Genomic DNA, 22,534 nt, shown 5'->3' on the forward strand with positions numbered 1-22,534 from the left:
GAACAAGTAAACCTGCAAATTTGTGTCTCAACCCCATTAGCTCAGTTGGTAAAGCGCAGGACTTTTACAATTTCATGTTTTCAAAAGTGCTCGATAGTAAGCACATATGCTAACTATTGCGTTTTTACGGTAGCCCATTTGTGCTCACCTTTTGGCCATTATCATTGGTCCAGATGCCTTGCATCACCTTGCCAAATTCTCCTCGTCCCAATTCTCTGTCTGTAATCTGTATGGCTGTTGATGGAATAATATGTCCACCTGTAGGGGCGCCATCTTTAGTGCTGACTCGTACGATGGTGGGCTTCTGTTTCCCTCCCGTAATTTTCTACGAGGAAAAATTGAATGGTTATTTATATCACAGTTGAAAATGAACATACATATTATTTATAATGCATTATGTTCTACTTGGCCTTTTGGTAACTCGTCAAATTTAATTGTATCATTGATTTTATTGTTTTAATAATAGATCTATTAAGATCTATGAAGTTAAAACTTTGTGAAAAAGAAGATATATTTCTACACAGGTTAAAGAATTGCAATTTATTATCATAGAGCATTAACTCTATCTCAAGGATTGCAGGACAAAACTTGGAACCACAAAATCGGATACATAAGACAATGCCAATTCTTTTTTTACCTTTCACTCATTCCAAAACACCTAAATAAATTTATCTTATACAAGCTCGGGGTTTGGGTGTGTAAAGTTAATTTCAATGTAGCACTGAAGTTTTAACAATAGGTTTTAGAATTAGGAGGAGATTAAACCTCCTCCTGCATACAGTACAAAACTTGTTACTTTTTTATTTTGCAAAAACATTTTGATTGCAAATGTGTGGCTAACAATTCCACAAATTGAGTCTCATCTATCTTGTTTTACAGATCATCCCTTACACTTACATCTTTAACAGACGTAAGCTTTCCTTTGCGTGCTTTCTTCATTGATGCTTGTAAACGACGCCACTCAGGCGCTGTCATACCAAGTTTCAAAACGTCATCAGATTGCACGTACGTGACGTGTTCTACTGTGGTCACACCGAGTTTGTTGACAAAATCGTGGTGGTACTGCTGAAGGTCTACACTAGCGAGAAAGTCAAAAAGGTTGCCCACATATGGCATTGTGGGTAGAGCGCCCTCTGTGTTGTGTTGTGTAAGTCGTCTGCATGTCAAAGCTTACCTGTTGAGAAAAAAAATGCAAACAGAAAAAGACATTCAATTATAAAAATTGTCTGCAACATTTGTCATATATAATTTTCAAGTTATTTAACTATTTTTCTTCATATTTTAGCAAACTCTTTCAGGTACCCAGCAATTAATCTGGTTTAAGTGCACTTTGCTTGAATCAAAATTGATTCTTACAAACTCAATTGAAGAACATTAAGTGAGAATCTATCATTGTAACTTGCATGCAGGCACAATAGATCAATGGGCAGTGAGAGAATTTGAATCCCTGATTTTATAATAACAATTAAAGCCATATTATAACATTTGCAGAGGAGAACGCCCACAAAAGTTTTTTAAATTCTGGTTTTTACATGATTGTAATGTACTTTAGTCAATAAAGATACTCTGCAAAAATCAAGACTTTTAATAGGTGCTGTAGTTTTGTCAAAATCCAAGATTTTGAATAAAACGATGGAACCGGCGTTTTATTATTACGATGGAAATATTAGTCAAACACGTATGCACAGTACATACACTGCGTGCAGGATACACATACACACACACCCCATTACAACCGCAGGAGTAACATGCATCAATTGGCGCTAGTAGTAAATTCCAATTTTCTTTGCTTTACCTCACTTGTTCGGCTCAAAATTAAAAGGGGACATATCTGACAGTAAAAGCTAACATTTTATGGAAAATAAATACTAATCTATTTTTACAGAAATGTTATAATATGGCTTTAACGTACCTTCTATCAAAATCTGACCCTCAATCAAAATCTGGATGTTTTCATACAGTACTTCATGCTCACTGAATACTTTCAATTTATAAGGCAACAAAAAAACACATTTTACCAGCCCAACCAACCCATATTTTGCATTTTGGGAGAATTTTTTTAAAATTTTGCTGAAATCATGTAAAATCAACCATTTTTTGGCCAACCAAACCTACTTGAAAAGTCTGTTTACCCATAAAACATTTTTTGTAGCCTTAGATTTAATTACAGCAGAGGAAATAGAATCCAAATAGATAAGATTACGACATCTACAATTAATTAAATGACACACATGAAAATAATCTACAACACCTCACACTAAGTTGACCTGAAATGGTATGGCACTTCCTACTAATAAGATATTCTGTATGAGTTTTATTTTCAAGAACATATATTTTTGAATGATTTTTATTTTCACAAGTTCTTGTGTTGAAAAAAATAGAAAGCAAAAATAAATACAACAGAAATAGTGAAACAATCCACTTATCAAGTATCTTATACATGCTGCTATCTACTGAAGATAGGTCATAAGCTACATGGTGAGAAATTGGGATGTTCCAGTTGAAATATGTCATACACCCCCTATGGAAGACATTGCCTTAATCTTCTACACAGGGAGTGTGATTTCAAATGGAATTACCTGAATGAGGGACTGCATTTCAAATTTAACCCCCCCCCCTTATTGGTCTACCATATTGTCTTCCATAGGGGCTGGGGGTGTATGGATTTCAACTGTACTAATAGCCTAATCCTAAAAATTGTGATTAAAAATATAATAATATTAAAGTTTTTCAGATTTTTGTAAAATCAAAGACACATGCTTTAAATTATGCTCATCCCAATTTTCTTGTGTGGAATGTAAAATGTTGCTTCACAACTGAAGTAGAATGTTAAGCCTAAGGGGGTGATTACCAATTACATTAACAAGAACAATCCTGAAATGTGTTTAAAAATCCTGATAATCAGCTTTTCCTATACTTTTGTACAGGGAAGGTGAGACAAAAAGTCTTGAAATCAGCCAAAATCCTGAGAAACCACACCCCTGTAAAACAGATAATCGCTCATCCCCAGTTTCATCTCATTTTGCCATTGTTCGGGTTGATTGCAAAAATTAACCATCTGGAAAAAATCATCATCTTGCAGTAAATATAAGGGGCTGTCATGAGTCGATGGAGATTGCATCCTCTCAACCTATTCATCCGACACTTAACCTGGCCGCTAAATGAGTCATCACTGTACTACATCAAAATACTGTCATGCACGTGTGTGTAGAAATTGTCATTTTATACACATGCATCACAGCAAGTCTAAATCGCAGTGTATAGAATGGCAGTACTGCGGCACACTATCCTATACTACACACAAGCTGTACTAGACTTCTTGCTCCATTTTTTCCCCGAATTTTTTTACTAAATATGACTGAATCTATGTTACTTGGCATGTTTGTACTCTGCTATTATTACACTCCATCTCATCAACCCAATGTCCATATAATCCGACTTAAATTCAATGAGTCATCCATAATACTGTGATACACACGGATGTATGAAGCACAACGCAATGTGTGAATTCCCACCGCAATGCATAACCCAATTACAACATGCTATGCAAGCAAGTATATGCAAAGACTCACTGCAGAAAAAAGGAGTTCCATTTAAAATTCATACTAAGCAACGTGAGTTATGGTAAAAAAATTTACACATCAAAACAGGCAGGCACCTTCTGATGTTTTTAATTATTTAAAGGCCCATACTATATTTTAATTCCCCATAGTCTCCACACCTACTGGTCAAATTTTAATTTTTCATGAAAATCATCCAATATTTACAAAATGTAATATTCTAGCGAAAACTAATTTAATTTTGTTGAGATTCAATTAACATGACAACCATCTCAAGTAACACTTTCTAAATTATTTGCTCATAAAAATTTAGAATCCTCACTTTTTAGGTTATAATTAATTTATTTAAAAAAATATGACAAAATGAAATGTTGTCTGCAGTAATCCATCTGCATTCAATGACACGTCCGTCTACAGTGTATGGCAGTAAACATTATGTGGGATAGGGATGGATAGCCATATAGTTTAGAAATTTAGAAATTCATTTCTTTGGGTAAATTTATTTAACTTTTGACAAAATTAATGGCCTTCTGCATCAATTCATCTACATTCAACGACACATCCCTCCACAGTGTATTGTAGTACATGTGTGGGATAGGGATGGATAGTTAGATAGATAGAAATCTTTCTTTATTGAGGGTAAAACAGCTTCAGTGACAAGCACTGCTTTCCAAGCAGGCCCTCATACAAAGTACATTATAATATACAGACATAATTAAAATTTACACAAGATGTACACATTAAAAAAAAAGAAAAAAAAAGAAAGGTATCAAGTTACTAGAAATACAACAAAAAAGTTATGTGATAATAATGAAATTGAATGAAAATTACAATATACTCAAGGATAAACTTTTCAAACAGGAGCTTGGTAAATTTTTGATTTGAATTGGCCTATTGAAATATTCTCCAACTCTGCTCTAACTACCGGAGATAAATTATTCCATGCATAGGCTGCTCTCACATGAAATGTAACGTAGCCCTGAATTTGATTTAAATTTTGGCACAATCAATGTATTTGTACTATGATTTCTAGTTTGGTGGGTATGGATATCATGTACAAAGTTAAATTGAGAAGATAAGTATGATGGACTTAAGTTCCTTAAGCATTTAAAAATGAGCAATAATAATTGATTATGCCATCTATTATCTAGTTTAAGCCACTGAAGTGTTTCCATCAATTCATTTATTGGCGTTCTAATATCTGCGGAAAGTATTGATCTGGCCAAATTATTATGAAGAACCTGTAATTTGTTATGAAATTCAATTGAAAAATTTGACCAAACTGTGCTGAAGTTTAGAGATTTAGAATTTAATTTCTTTAGGTAAATTTATTAAAAATTTGACAAAATTAATGGCCCTTTGCATCAATTCATCTACATTCAACGACACATCCCTCCATAGTGTAATGGTAGTACACATGGATGGGGATGAATAGCCGTAGTTTCAAGATTTAGAATTTCATTTCTTTGGGTAAATTTATTAAAAATTTGACAAAATTAATGGCCCTCATCTGCATCAATTCATCTACACATTCAACGACACATCCCTCCACAGTGTATGGTAGTACATGTGTGGGATGAGAATAAACTGATGTACTAGAAAGTAAAGAGGCAGAACGCAGATGTGAGACGGTAGACCATTTAACTGCATAATTTACTGTTGAGATAAATTACTGGGTACTGTTACATGGATTTGCCATCGCCACGAAACATCAATCTTAAGCTTAACACTGTCGTTGTATTTAATACATCCATAACACTGTCAAAATGTGACGCATTTCAACAAAACGTGTTGTAATGTTAATTTTTTACACTTAGTAAACGACACATTTCGTATGTACAAAAGTACAGTTTTACAAACCACAACATTTTTTTATCATAATTTTACTCAACACATAAAATCAACTCCATAATATAAAGCATATTTTATCACAAAACTTGACGCAACTTGTGAACCAATTTGCCATAGATTCTTTACATATTAACCCTTAAAACATAAACACAGCATACATTTGCATCTGTCTTCAACCCTATTTTTTCTAACCCTTTTGCATATCACAGCTGTGTTGTCAAAACCTTACAAGTGTGATTTTTGACTTCCTCACAAAAAAAAGTCTTGTCACAAAAAAACATGTCTTGTTTTCTTTTACTAATTAATGATAAAATGGACACAACTACATACTATGTTTTGATTAAACCGAAATGGGAATAAGCTGAAAGCACTATTTACAATGTGAATGACTAAAAAAAACCAAGAATTGATCTATAATTAATGCGTTCTTGACGATCTTCAGTGCTTCAAGAAAATGTGCAATTTTATGCCCTTAACAAACCGACTCAAACAATTTTTGTGTTCTTGGTTGACTTTTCAAAATATGGGCAGTGCATTTTGCCATTTAAAAAAAACTCACACAAACCCAGAGATGTGAACTGTTTCTTTTCATACCTCTGAAGGAAAAATGTTGCAGGCCTAAACTTTTACTGGAGAAAATCTAGGAAAAAGCTATATATCTCAATGGGATAAATTGCGGGATGAGGCTGTCATTTGGGTCACCCACCTTTAAGTCTGGACATTTCACTACAGGTCTACAAAACACATGAATCGTTTATCAACTAATAATCAGAAGGACCTTTTAAAACTAAATGAAACCGTGATGCAAACATCTGAATGTTTTATTACATCATTTCCTTAACTATATACTGAATGTAGGTTGGTGCCAGTAGAATGGTTAAATATAAATTGCTTCAGACTTGCATTAAACTCATGCCCCTTTCCAACCCACCTGAAATCAAATATTGCAAAATCCTAATCCAGAGCACATGAATTGATGCTAAATAGAGTCTTCAAACTAACTCCAAAACAATAGTCCCTGGACTTCTGATAAGGTCGTCGGAAGATATGAGTAGTGAACATCACGCATAATAAATATTCATGTGAAACACTTTTTTCCCCGTTTCAGCCAATGTTACAAGTTAACCTCAAATGACCTTTGACCTCAGTATGTAACCTTGAATGCTGCCATTATGAGAGTTCCCATAATGCAGCTAGCTTTGGCTCAAGTTTGATTGCAATTTGATTTTGTATTTTCAGCCCATTTACAAGTTGACCTCAAATGACCTTTGGCATATGACCTCAAACACCACCAATAGATGAGCGTTCCAATAGTGCAGCTATGACCTAAGTTTAGTTGCAATAGGATTTGAACTGTTCATGACCAAATTGTTGAAAGACACACGTACACCCCCCGAGTGACACATTGACTGACTGACTGACTGACGGACACACAACTTGTGATGCCATATTGTCTTTTTCTTTGAATGACCTGAAAATGATTGCTATGATCGTGAAAGCCTGGTTATGCCATTGACTCACTGCTGTTTACCATAACTTGAAAATATGATAATTACAAAGCAAACAAACAACTGCTTCAACAAATGCCTTCAGCTTTGACTTATTTACAATGCTTCACAAACTTGTTACATGTACATTTAGAAAACACAGAAATTTATGAAGATGATTCAAATGATTGATGATGACAACATATATCGGGGTAATCGATGTCACATATGTGAGGCGTTTAAGACCCACACCACACAAACTCACGATTGTATTTCTAAAAGAGACAATTTCTTGTTTCATCTTTAATTATATAATGGCAATACCAGCTGCATGAGGATGTCTGGTTATTTATGCTGATAGACTTTGCAGTGTGTTTACGATGATGAGTTGACCCGAAGAATTCAAGAATGCTTGCTACAATGTATAACCATATCACAGGAGAAATTTTACCAGACTTGATAACTTGAAAAGACAAGAGAATTATGAAATAATAATCACTAGTAAAGTAATGATTATTTGACCTGAAAAAAATTGTCAGTGAACCGAGGTTCCCACAATTATTTTCTGTACTTGAACTTATAAAATACAATATTTTTATTGTTAATTAAGAAACTTAAAATTGCTGACAAGGGTTGTGTGAATGTGAACTTGTGTCAAGTTCAGTTTGAATGTTGTTCTTTTATGTTTTTATTGTCCGTTGTTGTGTACTGCTTTTTTGTGGATTTTTTTATCTCTGTGATTTTGCCTGTATCTTAGTTTCGCAATCCTCATCTTTGGTCTAAGTAAGTATGTAAATTTAGATCATGTTAAGGAGGTTGTGTACTCTCAGACATGCATGTAGTAAAAGTGCAATAACTTTGTAATTATTCAAGCATAAGACATATAAAAGTATACATTTTTATGAAGGCAAGACATCAATAAATCTTAATATAAATACAGATTTGGGGTAAAAACAACAATTCTGAAGAAAATCACAAAAAGTGAGTTTTTGGCAATATTTGTTAAGTACATCATAACAAAAAAACACTCTTTCCAAAATATTTTATTTTGTTTTTAGCTCAATCTTTATTTTTTGATATTGGCCTTATTTTTTGAGATATTGACCATATAAGGCATCAAATTGAACTTTTAAAATTCACAAACGCCTATTTGCACAAAATGATGCCTAAAATCGAAATAGACCAAAATATAAAAAATGAGAAAACCGTTTCTTGAGTCGATCATGCTTTTTACAATGATCATATTTGCTTACCTAAAGATGCTGTATTTATTGAGTTATCGTGTACCTAAATCGTCATTTTACCGAGAAAATGAACATTGAAATAATGGCCGTTGAAGTTTAAAGTGGTCACTTTTTGCACTTTCATCGAATCTCATAGGAGAATGCGGCAGTTTTCGTTTTTGTACCTTATATTACGTGAACATCGGATAAATCCACAGCCCCTTGAGAAGTTTGAGCGAAATCCATTCATAACTTGATATTTAAATCGGGGGAAAGAACTTGAATAAACCCACATTTTATCAGCTAAAACGGAGCCATTTGACCACTAGGTTTTTGTGAAATCAGTGCTTCCGTGGTGTTTCCATAAGATGCGCCGCAAGATGCAGATAAGCATCAGCGTATGCGTAAGCGTATTTGTGCGTTAACAAATTGCGGCGCATGTACCTTGCTGGTTCAACAAAGATTTTCTTTCCTTTTCAATTTCAAACATGAGTGGTATATTGAAATAAAATCCTTAAAATATTGCAGTTGGAGTTTACAAATCTTGATTTTCATTCCTTGTATTTATAAAAAACATAACAAAGTACAAACATATCAAAAAACTCAATTTTGCGAAAGAAACAATGTCTAGAGTACACAGCCGCGTTAACACAGAGCCTGAAGTTGACTTCAATCAAATTTAAACTTGATTTCATTTGTGTGTAGACAGTTTTACCGTATTTTGAATTCTACTTAGAAGTCAACTAATGACGATCAGGAGCAATTTTTGTCAAATTCAAACTTGACTTCAAATTGCTATTTTGCAGTGTAATTGAACATACAATTCAGCTTTCATCTGGTTATTGAAGAATAAGCAAGTGAGGGTATAAAGTTGAATTCACATTTTGTTTAGAAGCCGACTTCCATTCTCGGCTGGTGTAAACACTCCATGAACAAAAATAGAGGTTACATGTAATCCTCGTCGCAATTCGAATTTGATGCTGCAATTGAAGCCGTCTTCTCCCTGTGTAAACGGGTCCTAGATTTTTATATATTGCCCCAACGACAACTGTATCCCAGAGGCAACATATACGCATCATTGGTAGAAGAAAATGATAAGAATTGTGGATGCAATAAGAAAGTGCAAACATGTCGTCTATCAGCCAATCAACCTGTCTTCATATTCATCAGTTACAATTATTTGTATTGGTGATATGATTATTTATCTTGCTCTGTGGTAATCTTCAAAACCGCCTCGGGCCACCATGAGATGCTAGATCTCCAACTCTCAACGTCTCTCATCAATGGAAATGATGTCGTTCAGTATATATGCCGACGATATTTTCCTACGTAAGTTTACAGCAATAATACATTTTCTATGCAGAACAACTGCAGCATTTAAAACAAGGGTTATTGTTTTTCAATTTTGAAATACAGTATACTATTAGCCTCAATGAAATCTGAATAAGTGGAACATTTGCCACAATTTTCAGACCATCTTGCAAATGTCTTCTTCTCTACAATGTACAAATACTCCAAAATATGACAAGAGATTTCTTCAGGGTGGGGAGGGGGGGATCTCAGTAGAAAGGTGGGTAAGTGGCATATGTCGGAGCATTTTTACGCTTTTTGGTATAACTGTGGATATCAATTTTCAGAATACTGGTTTTGAGATTTGGGTATTTTTCTAGTTCTTCTCCACAAATCTGGAAAAACCTAAGATTCATTGGGTTTTCGCAATTTTACACAAAAATCTTCCAGAATTCTGTAAATTGACCATAATTCTGAACATAGATATTACTTTGTTTTAACAGGGTAAAACTCCTATCTAATTAAATTTACAGAAAATACTGAAAATAAACAGAAATCAAAATTGAATACAAGTAATTGATGTGACTCATATGGCTGCACATTTATAACAATACAATTAATTTCACTGAACATAACAAATGCCATGATCATAGATGGCACTGAAAGTAGTGTTAATGAAGTCTTGCGGGTGCTTAATAGGTTAGTGGTTTAATTTTTCAATTAGAATTTCAACATCCAATTATTTTAGGCTGAATCATTGTCCTTCAGAAGAAAATCCTCAAAAGTGCCGGGTAAATGGTTGGATGGTTTTAATTTGGAAGCTTCCGTGCGTTCAATCTGTAAGTAAATTGTAAAAATTTTATCAAAGGCAGGAATTGCATTTATTATCGGAAGTGGTCCAACAAAACAATATTGCATTTTCAGCTAGAATTCATAAGACCAGCTCAATGTTAAAAAATACAATATTTAGGTTCATCCATCATTGTTCCCAAGTTGCTTTACAATACAAACAGAACAAAGGTAACATATTATTTACTGATTATATTAATACTACTAGTAGTTATCTATTTTCCAGCATCAGTTGTTTAATTCATCAGTAATTATTAATTCCTATATATACACTGTATGCATTTATTATAATTTATTTATTTCAATATTTATTCAATAATTTATTTAAATTTCTTTTATTATCAACTTACTCCATCACTCATACATACTTTCTTCATACTCATTCATGGCACTCGCACCTATAAATTCATTTACCAATAAAAAATAAACACTTCAAAATAGAATCCATTCTAATTTTAAAGCAGTTCTTAATAACTTCATTTAGGCACGATCACACCTGCCCTGTTCCATCCCATCATAATTAAGCATCCAATTAGCATATTCAATTAGTGCATTCAACAGTTAAGTACAACCATTCTATGGTAATTGCCTTCAATGACTGAATTTTCCAATATGAAAATTTGACTTGATTTTAAAGCAACAAGACAGAGGCTGATATAATAACACATTAGCAGGTGATGAGACTGTGCTAATAAATAAACCATACTCCTCTTGCCATATTGATTTTCTAAATGAAGTAGCAGCATCTTTTTTCAAACCTCACTGAAAAATTGTTATTTTCAAACCATATCACTTTCTGCTTTCTCATTTCAGTTATTTCAAACTTGTCTTTCAAGAAAAAAGTGTAACTTCTAACTCCTTAGTGTCTAACAGGACCCCCGATTACACAGAGTCTTATGTCGACTTTTAAATAGTCGAACTTGAAGTTGACTTTATTTGTGTGTAAACAGGGATTCCACATTTCCTCGGGCATTTCCTATTTCTTACACATCCACAGTTTAAATCCTCGAGGTCATGAGAACATACAGGCCTGTAACATTCAAAGAAATTGACTGCAAAGTGCAAGAACCAATTCTAATTTTTAGAGCCTTATTTATATTTTTAATGTTTTTAATCAGTTCTTTTTTAAATTGTACAACTATCCACATCCTCCACAATAATTTAGTTACATACATGTAAGACCCTTTAGACACGTTTATCCAAATTACAAAGCAATTGGTGTTTAGCAGAATTAAGTATTATTTAAAATAGATTCTATTACCCCCACGACCCATTATTCAAAATCGCGCACTGTGATTTGTTGGAACGCGTCACGTGACAGACCATTAATTAGCGATAAAGTGTCAAGGGCAACGAACTTTATGTTCTTATATCATCACAGCGCACAGCAAAGCGCACAGCACACCTGCTTATGTAGGGGAGAATGGAATGCCAGGGGTGTGTTATTGTATGTGCATACATGCTTATAGGGGAGAATGGACTGTTAGGTTGTGTTATTGGAATGTGCATACGCTTTGGCTACGTGTAGGCGCTACACCTTGAGGTAAACAACTTGAAATATTTGGGCAAAAATGTGATATTTTCTCTTTAAATCGCACTATTTTGTGGTAATAGAATAGAAATAAAGGGTGCAGCATTATCCTTTACACGCAAATAATGTGTCCTCGGCAGTAAAATCGTTAAAAATAATGGGTTCGGCTGCGCCTCACCCATTATTTACGTTTTTACTGCCTTGGACACATTATTTTCGTGTAAAGGATCACGCATTACCCTTTATTTCTTAAATAAAACCCCTTACAATCATTCACTAGTTTTCCTGTATAGGCATGGTTCTCCAACTTTTTATTTTCGGAAATTGCCATGGATCAATATTTCATATAATTTGCATTCAATTTGGACTTGAATTAGCTAGCAGGTGATGATGGACCACCAAACAATGGTTAATTTATACAATCACTACCTAATATTTGCCCCGTATCTTGGGTAGTATTGATCTTGCAAATTGAATGCATGCACAAGTCTGATGCCAGCCCACTTCCTGAGGACAAGATGCGCAATATTTTAAGTGGCAATATAATGAGATTTATCTTTAAAAATTCCATTTCTATTTTGACTTTGATGTGAGGAAAAAAAACAAAGACAATGGGGGGAAAAACCTGTGGACATTGTTATTATGAGGGATTTGCAAGTTTACCACTAATGTCCAACAAGTGCCCTAGCTGTCCTCTGATCCCATGTGTGTCCATGATTGATGGTACATTGTACCACCGGCAAACAAGGACACGATACAGATGACATAGTTTTCACCACCAAACCTTGGACACAAACATTTAAAAGTTTGTTGGCTTACCATGGACATGGTTAAGTTTTTACTCTCCAAGTGTGGACACACGATATACCGGCAACTGCTGTCATTGGCCACTAACAAGGAACCGTCGATGTCCTCTGTTCTACCAAGATTTCTCATGTTTGTGTCCTTGTTTACCAGTACTTACAAACACACACACAAGTAAAGACATCTGCAACCATGGACCTTTATTTTTGAACAGAAGATACCCACTAATCGTGGACCCCCTTAGACCAAACTTACCTGCCAATCCAAGGACATGCACCCTGGACAAACCTAAGGGGTACGCCAACCTAACAAACATGGACATTCATTGGCTTAAATAGCCAATTATTACACATTCTTATTCAATGAGTGCGTCTTGTAAAGAATTCACGTAATTTGATTGGTTTTCTGGTGTATAATATCTCACAATAGTTGATAGTGATATTAGTCAGAGTCAGCGCGCCGCCACGCAAAGCGCTGCACGCTTGTTGCTCCTCAATAATCGCACGATAATGCGTTCGCGTAATACACGTACGAGAACTAAGAACGCGATTCGGCGGCTTAGATGTTCGTGATGGTTTCGTTCATTTAAAACAACGGGGATGTTCTCACAAAAGGAACTTTATTTTTTTCTGAAAAAAGGCAGTTTTTCTCGCAAAAATTACATTAAAACTGAATAAGAATGAGAATAAATGATAGGATTTTGTCTTTTGCCTATCAATATCAGAAATAATGGATGGGCTGGCCAATATTTTTATCGTAGTTGCGCCGCATCCACTACTCAAAATATTGGCCAGCCCATCCATTATGACACGATATTGATAGGCAAAAGACAAAATCCTATCATTTATTCTCTAATTGATTGCTTTACATTTTGATTGTTCCGATTACCATGGACATCCTCGCTTGGAGATGCGTCCCTAGTAAAAATTCAGGTCACAGACCATGGTCAACGTTTGCAGGTCATTACAACTGACGCACCTGCATAATTAGGCCTACAATGTATACACCACACAAAATGAACGAGTGATCCTCAAGTAGGGAAGATCTTTCTAGGCAATTTGAGTATCAAATGGAAGGATATTGTATAAATCTAGCTGGGTCTAAATCACTCATAGCAAAATAGCAAACAAGGTAATTTTTTAACAGTTTCTTTTTCTGACCTTTTTGAATGTGCTGCACTCAGTGGCAGCGCCACTTATTTTTGGAAATTTTGCTTAGCCCTGGCCCTGGCACCATCACTGGGCTGCACTTCCAAAAACTTGAACAACAAAAGCAACAGTTTACATGGTTTATCATCAACATGGGTGAAATGTTTGTATTCCAATTTGCAAGGCAAATTACAATAATGATACATCTTGATCAAAGGTGAGGCTAGGAATGTGACATTGCAACCCAGGTTTTCTCCCTAATTTGATCACATCTGAAGTTCTGAACCAATGCCTACTGTGCAATAACATAGTGCATTCTCTGGAGGGACTTCATTGCATTTTGATGCTGGTCCAAGAGTATTGAATTTAAAAACAAACACTCAGGATCATTCTTAAAACATTGTGTGAAGTACCTTTAAGTATGTCCATGAGATTGTGCACATTTTATATCATAAATTTTCTTCATTTGGTTTCTCAAGGTATATGACTTCCTCTTTGATTTCTTCACTTCAACCACTAGCCAGTATTGTAGCCATGACCAGCATGTCCGAGACTAAGACAGACACCGACACCGGGACCAGGCATCTCAAGACAAGACCAAGACCGAGAGTGGTCAGACTAGCTGGTCCAAGACCGACATGTCCGAGACAAAGACAGAGGCTGTAGATATCTCAATGACACACGTATGTTCACATTAAATGCAACAGGCCTACAAAATGCCTTATTTTAAGAAATCATAAATAAATGAGTAGGTATTGAGGGAAGACGGTAAAATAGTAAGTTTATATTTTGTTTTGTTAAATCTTACTGCGCACAAATAAAATCATTCAATCGCAAGTGAAGATTGGGGCTACCAGATGTTCACACTTAGAATGGTGCAATATTACTGGTCTGGAGCCGATATCAGAGCAAGACTTCGGAGGGCTAAGACAGAGACCAAGACCAGCAGGTCCGAGACTGAGACTGAGACCAAGACCAGACTTGGCTTGTCTCAAGACTGGCCTCAAGACCTGCAACACTGCCACTAGCCTCATCCTAAATCTTAACCCCAACCCTAACATTTGCCTAGCCTTAAGGGGGTACTACACCCCTGGCCAATTTTGTGCCTATATTTGCATTTTTCTCATTGGTGACAAGTAAAATATGTATATTATAGGGGGAAGGTCTACAACTACTGCACTGAAAATTCAGCAACTCAAGGCAAGTAGTTATTGATTTATTTATCAAATATCGGTTTTCCCTCATTTTTGACTGTAACTCCACAACTGTTGTCTGTGCTGAAATAAAATTTCCAGTGCAGTAGTTGTAATCCTTGCCCCTATAACACACATATCTTACTTGTCACCAATGGGCTATAATTTTTGAGAAAAATGCAAAAATAGGCACAAAAAGTACCCCCTTAATACTTCTTATAACCATAGCCCTAATCCTACTTATAACCATAGCCCTAATCCTACTTATATAACCATAGTCTCAATCCTAATTATAACCAAACATCATCCTTTTCAGCAACATGTAGAGTATCTAACGAATGTTTGATGACGTAAAATCGATAATATGTTACGTATAATATCTGGTAGAAATATATTATTGATTTTACGTCATCAAACATTCGTTAGAACTTAAACATTACTGGAAATAGAATGGCAATATTAGAAATAACGTAGATGGCTCAAAATAAGCTAAGGTGTCATAAAAGTGTAACACACAATTATTTTTCCAGCTCTTTTCTTTTGGTCTCCAACCAGGTTTAAATTATAGTATGCACATATATCGTTCATAATACACTAAAAAGAAAGATAAGTTATAGACCATTTACTTCACAAATTTAATTTTCTAGCCCTTGCGTACGTTATATTTGACAGACACAATTTTGATGATTTTCTGCAATCAAATAAAAATTTATAAAGTATTACATAAGGTATTTTGTGGTTATTTAGGTGTAGGACCTACAGCAACTGATTGTGGAAAAAATGTGTCCAAATATTACAATAAGGAGGATAAATTGTTATAAATAAAATATGTGTGTCTGTCAAGCCATAACATACATAAGATGTCTGTCAAATGTAACATACAGAATAATAATTTGGCAAAAACAGTAGTTCAAGATGGGAAATTGAATAAAGATCACATGCAGTTTATAAATCACATGTTTTAAAACACTTTTATAAACTCTAAACTATAATCATAATATGAACATCAAGTGATTTTTAATTTTTGTAAACGTATTACGTATGTTACTTTTGACAGACACATACAAATCTAGCGTATGTTACTTGCGTACAAATGTTTGACAGACAACACTTAACAATGGATTGTGTCATCAAAAAAACTTCTCCTCACAAAGTGATAGTGCCACAAAGCTAGGTGGAGCTAAATGCTATGTCATGTAGCATAATTAGCTGTATCACCCTAGTTTAGCAGGAATTACAGCACCGTCTTGCGTATGTTATTATTTGACAGACATTTCAAGAAAAATTTTAAAATTGTTATATGTTCAAAAAAGATGGCAGCCACTTACAAATTGATTATAATATGGAGAAATGAAGTTATTTACAATAGATTTACCCTTTAGTTTATGCTTCAAGTCTTTGTTTATAAAAAACTGAGGGACTTCAAAATCAATCAAAAGTTTGACAGACAATAGTAACATACGCAAGGCAAACTTTCAAATCCTTTTTTTGATCTGTTAACTTATAATTCATAATGCCTCTTTCTGTTTTTTTGATTGGTTTACTGCACCATTTTGGGAAACAGGTCACATGAATTTCTATAAGGATCCATAAAAAAAATTAAAAGCTGTTGAAAAAAAGGCGTCTCTTGGCATGTTACAAATAAAAGTGTAAAAATAGGCATTTTTACAGCTATTTTTTATTTTTTTTATTATTTAGAGTGAAAGGATTTTACTTAAATTGTGTATGCTATGTCTTTACTACCTAAACTTGCCACTAAACTAGCAAATATTCCATTTCTATAATTATTATTTTTAAGAAAAGATGTCAAAATATATGGCTATAATATGACACCTTAGCATATTTTGAGCCAGATATGTTACATACAATATTGTACGTCTAATAAAAAGCCTGCATACTGCTTTACTCTCAACCCTAACCCTAATCCTAACCCCCAACACCCTAATCATTACACATAAATAAGGCCCGGGAAATAAGGCCTTGCAGTCAACTTAAGGTGGTTATGGAGGCATTATAAAAGTGCTCTAAGCATGTTTTAAACAGATTAATTGAGTAGAGCAAAGTACACTGATCAATATGCCTTTTGTTTGGAGCCAATCGGACATACGGTTTTCAAAATATATCAATTTATATTTTCTTTGTATATTATTGTTTTTATCAATAATCAATAAAGTTAATGAGCTAAAATGACTGGAGAAGCTCATTAACATATAATTTTGCCAATATTTTGCTAAAATCCATGCATAAATGTTCAGGGCACTTTTATTTTGCATAATTTTGCCCTGAAACTTGGTCAAAGTGTTTCTAATATGTTCTAATGTATAATATAGTGAAGCCGCCCTAATTTGCATATTTGCATAATTAATTAGCATTTATGCAAATTAGCTCATTAATTATGCAAATATGCAAATTAGAGGGCGGCTTCACTATATAATACATTAGAACATATTAGAAACACTTTGACCAAGTTTCAGGGCAAAAGTATGCAAAATAAAAGTACCATGAACATTTATGCATTGATTTTTAGCAAAATCTTTGCAAAAATGACATGTACGTGAGCTTCGCCCGTCATGGTAGCTCATTAACTATATTGATTATTGACAAAAACAATAAGATACAAAGAAAATGTGACCGTACACCACGAATGAGCCGTAAATGTCCTCAATTGTATTCTGAGTTACAGTGTAAAATGGGCATGAAGGTCATATTCATAGGTATTTTAATTTGGTGCTACGTGTATCTCATTAAATGAGGTACACGTAGCACCAAATTGAGGTACCTATGAATACGACCTTCATGCCATTTTACACTGTAACTCAGAATACAATTGAGGACATTTACGGCTCATTCGTGGTGTACGGTCACAAATATAAATTGATGTGTAATGGAAACCGTATACATGTCCGATTTGCTCCAAACAAAAGGCATATTGATCAGTGTACTTTACCCTACTCAATTAATCTGTTTAAAACATGCTCAAAGCATTTTCTAATTTCTAGAAAATGCATCCAATACCACCTTAATTGCTGTAAGCAAATGGCCAATAAAAAAAATAGAAGAACACAAAGTGAAAATTAATGTGTACATTTTGTATCTACTAGAGACGTACACAGCTAGAACATAGCAAACATGCAACTAAATCCAGGAAATTATTAACTACTAGAGCCACATCCTGGTGATAGTCTACTGATAGACCATAAATTAAGTTGGGAGAGGTGGACCCTTGACCTTTGACACGACTCCTGCTAAATGTTCCAAACTGTTCCCTGGTGATGAGCTTTGTTGATCAGAGCAACTTAAAATTAGACTTTGACTTGACCTTTGACCTGGGATGACCTTTGCGGGTTTATACTCTCCGGGAGTCAGGGATTATTTTCCGCAAGTTACAGCCCAATTGGAACAACTTCAAATTTGACCTGATCTTTGACATCGGATGACCTTTGCGGTTTTAGACTCCCCGAGTGTTGAGGATGACCATTCTCCCCGAGTTACAGCCCAATTGGAGTAGCTTCAAATTTGACCTGACCTTTGACCTCGGATGACCTTTGCAGTTTGGTAGGGATTATTTTACCCGAGTTAAAGCCCGATCAGAGGAACTTTAAATTTGACCTGACCTTTGACCTTAGATGACCTTTGCGGTTTTATACTCCCGGAGTGTCTATCCCCGAGTGACAACCCGATTGGAGCAACTTTACAAATTGCATTATGGGTAAACAACCACTTCACATTGCATTATGGGTAGGCTTACACAACCACTTCCATACCCTTACCAACAGACAGAAATGACAAATCTGTACCATTTGCAGACCATTCGGACAAAGTTTGAAATTCAAAAATAATGTGCAGCAATGAATTCTGGGTAGACATTACGGTGCATGCATGTGTTATTTGAACTCTTTCTCTAGTGACTGCCAGAGGTATGTTTCCACTGCATATTTTCACTCTCCTGACCTTATAACCATATTTCTGCCAACTCACTCCCCTAGAGTAAAGACAGAGATATGCACAGACCCACAGACCCACAGACCCACAGACCGAGAGCTCTGTGTTAGTAGTTTGATGATAGTTTCCTATTAAAGTTTAGAGTAGTTGTTCTACAAAATACCAGTTCAAAGAAATTTAGTGAATAGTGAATTTCCTTCAAATAAGGAATGATTAAAATGACAAATCATGTGAGAATAACCAAAAATTAATTAATGTGTCATTTTTGAAGAAAGAAAGAGTCCAATTTTATTTCAGATTTAATCAAGATGGTACCTAATGTTTGAATAAACTCTTCAGATAGTTTTAAATGCAATTAAAGAATAAATAGAGGTAGCAATTGAAATGATATCAAACGAATGAAGATGTTCTTATCATAAACCAATACCACTACGTCCACTACCATTATCTTGATAACAGACAAGTTTGCATTCTGTGCCGAGTGCTCTTTTATACCAACGTCTTAATCAGAATCAAATTAAAGCGGCAATATACTAAGATAATGTTGTATGATATTGGAGTTGTCTCCATTCTTCTTTCAAATAATCAAGTTTTTGATGCATGAACAAACCTTTGTAATAGACTCAACGCAACGGTTATAAATAATAGGACTTCAAATTCAGCAAGAATCAGATAATCGATTCTCGCAAAAATTCTCCTAAACTTAAGTTTGCAAGAACCCAGTGGCATAACTAGGGTTGATAGTGCCTGGGACAAGAAACAAAATTGGCGCCCCTACCCCACCCAAGAATATCTTGACATGGGCAGTGGCGTAGCTAGGGGTTGTGGCGCTCAGGTCTAAGGATACATAATGCCCCCCCCCCCCCATTCTTGTACACAATTGCGTGCGGAGACAAATAAGGCCTACCACCAGGCCCGTACGCAGGGGGGGTGCGGGGGGTGCGACCGCACCTCCCCAAATTTGCAAAAGTATACAAAAAGTCCCAAATTTAGAGAATTTGCGGCAGAGCGAGCAAAAAATCAGGTTTTTACGCATTTTTGGTCAAAAAGGTCCAAATTTGGGGAAGAAAGTCCACTTTTCACAAAATCGCCCCCTTGGGAAAAAAGTCCACTTTTTCAAAATCAGCACCCCCAAAAAAAATTCATGCACGGGCCTGCCTACCACTAATTAATTTTGGTTACTAGAAGTTGAATATCGGTCTTAATATGTTCTTTCACAATTGATTTTGTGCTGAAAATTTTGACTTTAGATTTCAGTGACCATATATGCCAATCCAAAATGGCAAAGGTACTACTCTGCACAGAAATCTAGAGCTCGATCTTCATCTTCTATCAAAGTACATTATGCCCGGCAGAAAAATAAATCATCCCTTTACAAAGTTGAAACAATTGAACTATTTTAAAACATACATTGTATACAATGTAGATTACTACAACAAAAGGCATACACACTGATTAAAGGTGTTCAAATTCTATTTTTATTTTTAGGAATCATTTGATGACCAATGACCTGCCTGACCAGTCAATGGACATTGGGTAACTTTTGGCATTTAAATTGGATTAACAACATTGAAATTAGTTTTAAAATAGAACAACTTGGTTTTGTGTGTTATGAGAAAGAGAACAAAAGTTTGTAAACAATATTTATAGAAGTACTGTACTCCTGCACTGCTCCTGAATCAAAAGCTGAATGGACTTTACCCTGGTACGGAAGTGCCTTCTAAAATGTTTGCCACAAGCTACTTGGAGTTATCATGGTTATAGGCCTACTAACAAAACATTTTTGCTAAACAGTAAACACCCTGCATTACCAACTTCTACTCAACAGTACTTTTTTAATTTTTAAAACCATTAAACCAGTCCACCTTCATCCAGTTTGTTTCCAATGGTGCCAAATTTTTTTAATGAAATGCAGTAAAACTTCTCCCAACTACAAACGTTGCAGTTTTTCGATGCCTACGATTGGGATGCCAAAATATGCAGCCAGAGTTTCTGACCATAGACTGTCAAAAGAAATACAGTAGACATGTATGGTTGCGGGTCCATTTCTTTTTCCAGTCTATGTTTTGACCATGGCCCACCTATCCTGAAAATCTGAAGTCAATCCACCTATCCATTCACGAGATACAGAATGGGTCGTTAGTAAACTTCCTATGGGAAGATCATTTAAAATAAACAAACAAACAACAACATGGTTTTAGTAAAGAATAAACTGAATAAACTCACTTAATTATTTGTAGATTTTGTTCCAACCAATACAGTACTAAACCATGTTAGGGCCAAGTTTGAAGTCCACAGAAATCAAAAGTTCCACTTGACACAAATCATTTGTACTTCTGCAGCCTCTTTTTCTTTTCTTTTTTTTTACAAAAAATCTAAATTTTTTCAGGTCAATTCTTTGATTTATTGGTTCCAACACCTAGGTTTACAAGTGAAAAGTGGTAACAATAACTGCTGTTAAATTAGGCATGAAATCTATAGATAAATTATAATAATAAGTGAAACAGAATGGAAATAAGTGATGAATCAAGGATTCCTAATTTCAACCTGTACATGTACTTCTTTCCAAATAAAAAATATAATTTTCAGAATTGATACCTTATTTTACCAATCAATTTGACTGTGAACTTGATCTTATAAAATAAACCATACAATTACAATAGAAACGGTAATAACTTGAGGCCAAATATATACAGGTGCCACTCATATAATTATCATGAAAGGGAAAATACAATGAATAGGGTAAATAGTTCACTTGTGGTAGGAGTGGTACTTCGGAAATTGGCTTGCACTCACATAGTGGCCATAAGAAATTATTTGCTGCATTAATTGGGGTTTCAGCATTTTATACTGGGCATTCTACAATCATTACACATAAGTTTACAGTTTTACCAGTCAACACACAACCCAATCCCAACTGAAGCTGATCTGAATTAAGGCTTGTGATGTACTGACTACTTTTTGGTGTGTATCACAGTATCAGTCTGGAGAAGCAGTACTGAAGTGAAAATAGCTCAGGTGCATATTTTAGTCAAAAAATAATGCATACACAGGTACTGGATATCATTTGAAAGACTCATATTAATGAAGGATATCTTTTACATTCCGGAAAAAAAAACTACCAACTGAAGCTGATCTGAATTAAGGCTTGTGATGTACTGAACATACTTTTTGGTGTGTATCACAGTACACAGTATCCCAAAGTACCGGGACTGAAAACCAGTGCATATTTAAAGTCAAACTAAAAAAATAATGCATACTAATCTAAAATTAAAATGCAAGACATCTTTTACATTTCAAAAAATATTTTAAGTGTGCAAGTTGGAGTGACAGACCCTGCCTGCAGTATCACACGCTATCCTCAAAATTTCAAAATACAGTCAAGTTGACACTTTGCCATATCATTTGTATGATTATGCATGCACAACAGAATAATATAAATCGTGAACCAGGATTAAAATATCAAATCTTCAATTTCAATAGAAATACATGCATGCTTCATTACACAAATTTTGTAAGAAACTAATTCAAATATTTATTCATGATGGTTCAACTACTGTACTATGCAGCCAACAACACTGTTTTTCAGATCAAGTTTAGGTCAAAAAGTGCATGTAATGGCTTCAAAAAAAAAATCAATGTTATGATCCGATCAC

At 34.8% G+C, this 22,534-nt stretch overlaps 1 protein-coding gene across 1 annotated transcript in view; it reads right to left on the bottom strand.

The window, feature by feature from the left end:
- Positions 1–22,534, bottom strand: part of LOC140167440 (uncharacterized) — a 163,215-nt gene that overhangs the window by 136,245 nt on the left and 4,436 nt on the right. The window contains 2 exon segments of the mRNA XM_072190746.1: positions 149–325; positions 898–1,174. Coding sequence (XP_072046847.1) covers positions 149–325; positions 898–1,116 — 396 coding nt within the window. The 5' untranslated portion in view covers positions 1,117–1,174.

The sequence above is a fragment of the Amphiura filiformis genome, chromosome 13 (assembly GCF_039555335.1).
Source record: "Amphiura filiformis chromosome 13, Afil_fr2py, whole genome shotgun sequence".
NCBI lineage: Eukaryota > Metazoa > Echinodermata > Ophiuroidea > Amphilepidida > Amphiuridae > Amphiura > Amphiura filiformis.